We start from the raw sequence: 10147 nt of genomic DNA, 5'->3' as shown, positions 1-10147 counted from the left end.
AAACTATTGAATTTTGAATAGTGATACACGTCAAAACTTTCAAAATTGCCTCTTTCGTGTTTCCTGCACAAGTGACAATGTAAGTTGAAAAGGACCTCAGACCGGTGTTGCTTGAAAGCCACTCCGATACTTAAATCAATAAAGGTTTTTTGGTAGGTAAATAAGTGTGTAAGTATTTTGGGCTAAATAATGATTACATCCTCAAGCATCGATAGGCTTCTATTTATAGGGTCTCTAATGACCGGTTATTATCTTGGAGATTGTGGGCATCAGCCCTGATCATTGGTCAGTTTAAGGCCACGTTCTCCAACTATTCCGGACAGTGGGATTGGCTTACCAGTCTGTATTGACTTTAGATGGCAAAGCGTGTGATCGAAAAGGGTGACGTCTTTATTTGATATGGGAGAGGATCTCGATCAGGGCATTCATGAGGTTTTATGGGCAACGACCCTAGTTCATAAGGCGGCGACTGGAGTTCGGACATTTCTAAATTGGCATCAATTATGATAATTTTATAGTTTAAAACTGATTCAGGAATTAATTCAAAAACATACTCCTAAATCAATTTAGATTTAGTGATATCCAAGTTGAAAAACTTTCCTTTAAAATTGTAGGGATCATGTCTGATAACATAGTAATAATGATTAGTAGGGGCGAAACAACCTCGCCAAAAACAAGTATCGCTAAATCAAGCAATTCACCGACATGGTGTCAATAAAGAACACCGAGCTACGATAAGCGCATAACACCTCGCCCAAAGCCCGAATCTGAGAACACATGTATACACCGCCTCCGCCTGTGATGTGGGGGATCACCGAGTCAAGTATAATAATTCATCGACCATGTGATCTGGGGGATCACCGAGTCAAGTATAATAGAGTGATATCTCGGATAAACACCAGATGACTTCGAGCATAAAACATCACCCGAGTTTCGTGGCCTAAACATTAAAGCTCGGCCGAACGGGACTAGTGAGACGAGCTCCGAGATCCCGCTATGATCCACACTCATGTGTAATTGATTCTTGAACCGTAGAAGATCTTCTGACAAGTACACAAAACATGTTCTCTACGCCGACGCACCTAACAAACTGCGCCAAATGCGAAAGAACCTGCCATGTGAGCATAACCAAAAACAGGGACCACAAGAAGAAGACGCTGCCAACAAGATAAAATTTACACATGAACCCTAACTATAAAAAGGAGCCTCATAAAATATATTTACATTAATTAATTCAACTTTTAAAAAGACACACAACAACGACATAGAAACTAAACACACAAAATATAAATAAAAATATATATAATTTATATTGTAAGTCTTAAATAATTCATATATATAATTTATATTGTAAGTTTTAAATAAAAATAAATATATGAACATAATAAAAAAAATAAAAATAAAAATATATAAATGTATATTGTAAGTCTTAAATAATTCATGGGTGTAAGTGTAAAATGTTTAACTAATTTATTAGATAGGAATATGCTGAGAATATTCTTTTAGTGTAAAAAAATAGAGTCAACTATTGGAGATGAAACACTTTAGCAGTGGAATTTTAGTGTAAAATTTACACTATTTTGGCTCCCATGGTTGGAGATGCCCTAATTCTCTTTTTTCACCAATATTTCTCTTCTCTTTCTCTTCTTCTTTCTTTCCCTCATTTAAACTTACTTGAGTGTCGGAGCGAACATCCGGTGACCCCACCGGGAGCTGTTTTTGACCTGTGTTTGCTGATCTCTACAGGTTTAGCAGATCAGATCCCATTTGATGATTTATCAATGTCCATAGTAGAATAAAAATAAATTTTTAAAATATAATATATAATTTGTTTTTTTCAAAACTTATAAAAAAAGTCAAGACACTCAAAATGTGTGCCTACATCGGCATCACACCATCCCGGTTAATGAACATCAATGTAGGATTATTGTTGCTTCTATTTGTGGCTATAAATATGCCATTTTTTCAGGTCTACACCTGCCTCTCAGCAGTCTGAAGTTAGGAGATGGTATAACTGTTGCTTCACATAGTTCAACCAATTTGATTTTTGATTCGCACTAGTTCTGTCCTGAAGGCCGCTTCTAAGCGATTTAAGTTCGAATTTAGACTAGGTGTCATCATGAAAATGGTATGTCTAGATGTTATTTATCTATATTTTAAATTATATGATCTGGATAATTTTAGATCAAAATATTGCTCGACTACTAGGCTCTATTCGAATTTTAACTTTTTGATCTAATTTTTTTGAACTGATTAACGGATACTTTTACTTACACGTGAACTTAATTCTCCTTAATGATTATCTTGGACTTGACTTTATTTTTATTTAAACTTTATTTACTCAGTTATACTCTGTTTATTTAATCACAACTCTTAACTACTGTAAATTGTTATTTTGCATTTACAGTCAAATAATTCAATTAAGCAACCGTAAACCTCATATTTTACCTAACAAATATTGAATACACTATATTTATGTTTTAAACACATAAAATATAAATTTATCAATATTATATGATTTAATGCGAAGTTTTAATTTTAATAGTTTAGAGCATGAACTATAAATTCTATAAAATTCCACTACCGAGCATGTTTTTCAATAATAGGAAAATCTGAATATATATGTAATACCCCGTATTTTCCGACTTGTTTTGTTGGTTTGGTTGTCCGTTTAAAGTTTGGTTTGTGATGGACTTTGGTTGTGTTTTCGCTTCGTCATTTGCTCGTTGTGATTCCGACTTGTTTTCGGATTGATATGTGTTTGGATTAGCATATGTGGTACCTTGGTTGTGTCATGTTGAGCGACTTATGTGTACCCCTTGAGTCTCTAAGTATTTGATGTTGAATTGATTTATTTCCGGGTTGTTATTGAAACAATGTTTACATGTTTTTCAAATCTGCCATGCTGTAATAAAACGTCTGTATCTCCCAATTGAACCGTCGGATCGGGCTGCATTTTGGATATGTTGTACCTAAGAGGATTATCTTTCATTCGACCGTTTGGATCGTCGGTTCGACCCTTTTTCAGGTCAACCGGACCTGTGAACCGGACCTGCTGGGTAGATCAATTCGTAGGTCCGGTCCACTTTGTTATTTTGGGTTTCAGTGCGTAAACCGGTTCTATAGCCGGTTCTACTGGGCAGAACCGGCCATAGAACCGGTCAGGTTCGTTTTGGAGGCTTTAAATAGACTTTTACTCGACCTAAACAGCCCCTATTCAATTTAAAACCCTAAACTCATTTTAAGTCATTCCTAGGCCATTTTCCTCTGATTATTGGTGTCCATAACATTTAGTAAGTGTTTATAATCTACCTTTCATTGATTAATTCATTGGTTCCTTGGTCTTTTCGTTTTGGTTTCATTAGCTATGGTGTTTGATTGATTGTAAGCTTGTTCTAATCAATAAATTTCTGGGTTCTCTTCTTTTGATCATTCAAAAGGTTAGTAACTCCTTTAACATTGGTTTTATTATAGGATCTTTGTGTTGTATTGATTGAGTGTTGTGCTAAATCCTTACTTAGGGAGTTTGGCTTATTATTTTCTGTTTTGTATGCAATATAAAATCTGGAAATTTATAATTGATATCGTATTTGGCTTTTGTATGTTGTTTATACCTTAGATGATTTAGTTGAGTTGATGCATTGGATTTGTTAATCAACTTATTTGAGTTTTGGACTTATATTTCTGTTTTAAGCCTTTATTAAAAATCTGGAAATTTTAATGTAAATGAATCATATGTTGTTAGATGTTTAACAATACGTTGGGCAATTTGGAGGAATCGGTTAAATGAAATAATGTATCATTTGGGTTAAGTTGTGGAATTGAATTCTATTTTGAACTATAAACTAAAAGCTGAAAATGTTGTTTGAAGGTTAAAAGATTGTTAAAGGGAAATTCCTACTTTGGCTTGTTGGAAATAATTGGCTAACGCTAGATTATATGTTAAAGGTGATTTTAATTGGAATAAATCGTTATTTTAAGAATACCTACATGTGGCCAGAAATTGTTTGAGTATAAAAGATGTTAGTTACCTTAGGTTGTTTGGTAACTACTTGGGTATTCAGTATATAAGCTATGTAAGATATTGTTTTGATTGTAATGCTTTGCCTAAACTATTTTAGTTTCAAGTCGATACTTGAAAGATGTTTGAATCTTATGGATCCCATGTAGATGATATATTTAAGTGTATTACTTTATTGCTTTCTATGATATTGGCATCATTAAGTTAGGATATCAGTTCTTATCTACATGACTTTGGCTTATTTAAGGATGGATTTAAACTTTGATTTTACTTTGGTTTATAGTTGGGTCGGGTTAGACTTGTGTCGCCTGACATATTGTGTTGAGCTTATAGTATGGTTTATGGCTAACACACTACTTTAGGAATTTTAATTGATCTTAAATGATTTATCTAAGTTATGTAAGAACTCCATATTTTTGTTTTAAAATAAGAACTAATCTGAGCTTAACTCGTTGTTGGTTTGTATGTGTGTATACATGCTTGTTGGAATCATTTTAAGTGATTTGACATGCTTGTGTCTACTCTGGATGGTTTGGCCAATTGTGGCTAGTTTTGAGCATATTGTATAAGTGTTGCTTTTTTGTTAAGCTATATTGAGTTCCATGGTTTTCAAATGAACGTCGTTTTGATTTAAAAAGGCATCAGATCATACTTTGGTTTTACTCTGGCATATCTTTGGATCGGGTTAGACTTTGGTCGCCCAACATGTGAGATTAAGCTTGTAGGCTAATTCACTACTCTGGAATTTTCACTTGGTTTTAAAATTTTAAACTAAATTTTATAAATACTCTGGGTTATATTTTAACGGGAACTCAATTATGCTTAACTTATTGTGTGACTCTGGTATTACCTTGGATATGCAATGTATATGTATGGATGTTGTGCTTGGACTTGTACTTTTGTTGTAGTTGAGATGCTAGTCCTATGTGGTGTCTAGTATTCTTAGAGTTAAGGGTTGAATTGACTTTAACCTATGTTTTATTTCTTAGACCGTCGACTGCTCGTGCTTCGGAGTCGAACCAGGTTTAGGTTGCTTGCCAGGTTTTCACGTGGATTCGCAAGCAGTGAGTTTATATCGCTATTTACCTATTTATTAAGTAAATTGTGTATTTTCATATATATAAATGTTTGCGAACTATTTTAAGTCATTATGGATCTGGATTGGAACGAGCTACTCGATAGGCGTGCATCGAGACTGTGTGCACCGGTAAGTACTCTGGGATCGGCAGACTAATGTCTTGCTTATGCTGGGAATTGACGAGGATTAGTTCCCGTCCACTCTGGGATTCATTGTGATGCGTCGCACTTACGCTGGGATCATTTCAATACAGTATTTCTATAATGTTATTTATATTAGTATAAAAGTGATTTGAGGTTTTAAGGGTTTTCACTTAATAAATATAAATAGTTGTATGAACTCATCTCAGTATATCTGACCCCGTTGTTTTTCCAATTTTCCAGGTTTATGATTTGAGAGTTTTTAGTTGATTTCTGTTTTCTTGATTCCTTCGGAGGTTCTTTGTTTTTAATAAAACTAGTCAACTGTTCATTACTCTTAGACCGTAGTAGAACTAGTTAGTCTTTGTGATTATTATACTTTGGTTTGTCGGATTGGTCCGACTGTTTATTTATGCTGCTGGCATGTTATACTCTGGATTCAATTTTATATAAGTATGTTGTTGGAGTCTCGGGTTTGAACCGAGCATTTATTTATATAATTGTTTATATAAATTGTTAGACTTATCTTGAAGTCTCGGTTGCCCCGAGCAGTGGTTTTTGTGCAGGTTTATTTAATTTTATATTTATCCGCGAGGCTAGATACGGGTTTCGGTACAACCATACCCATACCCTAGCGCCGGTCACGATCTCTGAATTTGGGTCGTGACAATATACTACTATTATATTTGTAGTTTTAGTTTTTATTAAAAAGTTGTTTAGTTTTTTAAAATTTTAAAAATTAATTGTTTGTGTTTTAAATAAAAGTCGAAAGTTCATGACAAATTATTTATTTAATTTTTTAAAAAAATTCAAGAATATATTTATTAAAATCCAACTTCTGATAGAATAATTTGAAAAATACTAACTTTTTTCACAAGTTAATTTTAATTTTTTAAAATATTTTTTTATTGATATATATCCATCAATCATCATCTGTAAAGGCACAAATAGTAGAAAAGCTAATAGAAAAGTGGATACAGCATAAAGACATGTCATCAAAATGTATATGAGAGCACTCAATAGAAACCCAACTTGCTTCCACCTCAAAATCTTTATTTTTCTTAATAAATTATTTATTTCATTATGTGTAAGGACACACTTCAGGATTAAAATATAAACCCAATATTACTAAAGTAATGAAACTTAAATGAATAGGTATAACCTCTTCATCATTCATCATATAACATCCCTCACTGAAATAATATAAACTAATAGAAAATGTCATACATAACAAACATTGAAAATGATAATTTAAAATAAGAGAGCTTAAAGATGATAAATTACATGGGCCTTATTTCATTTAGTGTTTGTGAGAAATTAAGAGTTGATTGAATAATTAAAATAAAAATTACTATTAGAGTTGTTATTGGTTATTGAATTTATCATAACATATGTAAACTTTTTTTTGGAAGGGGGGGGTCAATTTATTTAAGAGACGATCAATTTTAATTAATTAAATCAAAATCACATCATTTAGTTAATTTGGTTAAACTGATAAAAATATAAAATTAGTTCTTAAAAACAAATATAAAATATTTGGTTAATAAAATTTTTAAATTTTAAATTATAGCCAATTTAAAAAAATTATTGACTGAGCCGAATTAACATAACAAATAAAATTAATCAAAAAAGTTAACATAATTTAACTGAATAATTAATTTAACCGGTTAATTCGATTTAAATGAACGAAATAATAACCCTAATTTTAAAAGATCACCGCAACAATATAACAGCTGAACCAAACAGACCACATAAAGTGGTTACCCAAGCCTTTGACTATACTATCTACATCCATAAATTAATTTCTTAAATTATATGAAAATCTCCATAAATAAATTATATCTTCAAAAGCCTTAGATTGGTTGGACATCACACACAAACAACAACAACAACAAATAATTAGACCTACCAAGCCAAGCAAACTCCCTCACACTAACACTATACCAACCAAGAAAAGCAAAAACTCAAACCATGGGAGAAAAAGAGAAGATCAAGAAGAAGAACAACAAGAAGCAAAAACACCAACATCCAAATGACCAAAAAACCAAAGATTTTTCCTTCAAACCAAGTTCAGAAGTGAAAGGTATTAGATTTGGAGGGCAATTTATAGTAAAATCATTCACTATTAGAAGAGCAAAACCACTTGAACTTCTTAAAATTCTTGCATATCCATCCACAAATGACAAAAATACCCCTAAAACCCCATTCCCTTCCACAACTGCTTTTTTGCCTACAAATTTCACAATCTTAGCTCATCATGCTTGGCATACTTTAACACTAGGCCTTGGTACAAAAAAGTCAAAAATTCTGGTCTTTGTTTTTGAATCTGAGGCTATGAAACTGGCTACTGACAGGATTTGGGCATCAGAAATTCCTCTTGGTGAAGTAAATAAGAAGCTTATTAGAGGGCTGTCAGGGGCAGAAATGGCAAGATTTAAATTTAGAAAAGGGTGCATAACTTTTTATGTTTATGCAGTTAGAAAAATTGGGAATTTGGGGTTTAATTGTGCAGATGATTTGAGAACTATTTTACAATCTGTTGTGTCACTTAATGATTTCTTGGATCATACTGCTATGCTTGCTATGCCTCATCAAAGAAGTATCAACTATGATCAAGCTTCTGTAACAATGGCATTTTAGTCTTTTTTTTTCTTTCTAAAATTTATGTTTTTATATTAGTTGAATTTTTCTATTTTTGTTAAATATTTTTTTAGTGATTATGACTTGGGGGAAATTGGATTGTTTCTTGGGGATCTTGTGTATGAATTTTTATTTTTATTTTTATGGGAAAATTGTAATTTTATATTAATAATTTGGAGTTTATTTTACTCAACTATATTAATAATTTCTTCCATTTTTTTATTTTGAATTTTTTTAATTGCAAGTGTTTCTGATTTGCAGTGGTACTAATCATGACTGGCAATTCTGCAAAATAAAGGTATGTAGCATGCTAATGTGTATATTGATATATTTATTCTTATCTTGAAGATTTGTTTTTTATATTTCATTCATTAATTTCGTTTACCATTTTTTCAATTATTTAACAAAGTATTTAATTCAAAAATTAAATGGATGATTGAATGGGTACTGGCCACTGATTTATAATTCAACCTGTTAAACAAAAAATAAATATATTTAGCTTTGGTTGCAAAATAATTAATAAATTTTAGCGTGTTTTGCATGTACAACATACATTTTGGATTTTGAGAATTTTAGATACAAACTTCTAATTCTTTTGTAGTTTGGAACACCTAAAAATATTTTGATAAAAAAATACTGGTGTGGATATCGGAATCGTATATATTTTAATATCCACAACATTTCTATCAAAAAATTGTCCGGTATTTGAAATTACAAAAAAGTTAATAGTTCGTGTCTAACATTATTAAAACTGATAGTTTGTGTTGTATGAAATATGTTAAAATTCGTGATTTAACTTGTATTTAACACACAAACACACACACACACACACACACACACACATATATAAATTTTAACTAGCACAAATTAAAAAACGAATTAATAAATCACACTTTAACTAGTATATACAAAATCAAACCGTTTTTACATTAGAACTTATTCATTAGTTTCCAATTTTTACAGTTTTTTGGTTCAACAAGATTGAATCTTAATTTTTTTTATTTTTTGCGAAGAATCTAACCAGACTAACCTTCAGTTATGGTCAAACCAACCATACCAACCGATCAGATTTGGTTCTTAAAACAGTGTCAATTAACAGGCTAAATGGACTATAGTTATTTAAAATATCATTCAAGAATATTCCTATGATACCTGATGTTTAATGCTTTGCTTAACTAGTTCAATTTTATATTTTCTTGAGAAATCTCACTTCTCTGTATTAATTCTGCCTTGACTTTTTTAATATTTTTTTAATGCATCTTGCCTTTACTTAATCTTGTGATCTAAATATATTTAGCTTATTGTTATTACTTACTAGGAGTGATTAGTTTAGTTTAATTATCAAGTTAATAATATGTGTAACTTATCATGTATCAGAACTTTAAAATAGAGTAAAGGGTCAACCAAGTCGCTGAATATGTGACTCAACATTAAACAACTCAATCTCAAATATTTCTAGGAAAATACTATTAATTGTTGGGTTAATAAAGAACAATATTCTTTATTTTTAGATTAGTTAAGAATAAAATTGGATTATTTCAGTCTCTGAATTTGTTTATATTATACTTAATTAATTTAAAATTAAAAAAATATTGTCTTTAATTGATTAAAGTGTCAAAAAGTGAATTATTTAATTTCGAGTAATAAATTGAAGGGCCGGGTTGGCCTTTTTTCTTGTTCAATGTGTATACAGACAAGTGCAGTTTGTCCAAAAAAATCCTAAATCCAAAACTACTGTTTTCTTGTAAATTGTGATCAGATCTAACCCGTGAACCCAAATCTTGAAGTTACACATGTTAAGCTTAATTTGGTATAAAAAGTTGAAATGGAAAATCCCACTTTAGGACTATAAAATACTTACAATTTTAATTTTGTCAGATTAAGATAATGTCAAAATTCCTTGGTAACTTCATAGATTATTCCCTTGATTAAGCACATAAAAAAAGTTTAATAACCTAAGCATGTGACATAATTATCCATACTATATATTGTTCATTAGATGTTCATGTTTACAATTATGAATATAATTTATTAGAGATTTAATCATTTAAAAATATTTCATAAATTTTTTATTTTTCATATTTAACTATACTTTTTAAATTTTTAATTTTAATCTATTTTTAAATTTTCACTTTTAATTATAATTAATTTAAAGCATTAGATCATACTTCAATTTGAACATATAATTATATGAAGTATAATTGAAACTATTTTTTAATCTAATTTTTCAAACAGTTTCGACTATATTTTTTTTATAATTAGAAAAGA

At 30.7% G+C, this 10147-nt stretch overlaps 1 protein-coding gene across 1 annotated transcript; it reads left to right on the top strand.

Annotated features, from left to right (window-relative positions):
• The first annotated feature begins 7074 nt into the window (after positions 1-7074).
• LOC126659529 (uncharacterized) lies at positions 7075-8075 on the top strand. Its single transcript, XM_050352821.2, has one exon. The coding sequence runs from the start codon at positions 7211-7213 to the stop codon at positions 7877-7879; it is 669 nt and encodes a 222-aa protein (XP_050208778.1). The 5' UTR covers positions 7075-7210; the 3' UTR covers positions 7880-8075.
• The last annotated feature ends 2072 nt before the right edge of the window (positions 8076-10147 follow it).

Source organism: Mercurialis annua, linkage group LG8 (genome assembly GCF_937616625.2).
Source record: "Mercurialis annua linkage group LG8, ddMerAnnu1.2, whole genome shotgun sequence".
NCBI lineage: Eukaryota > Viridiplantae > Streptophyta > Magnoliopsida > Malpighiales > Euphorbiaceae > Mercurialis > Mercurialis annua.
The sequence above is the reverse complement of the archived record's forward strand: the minus strand, read 5'-3'. Positions and strand labels throughout refer to the sequence as shown.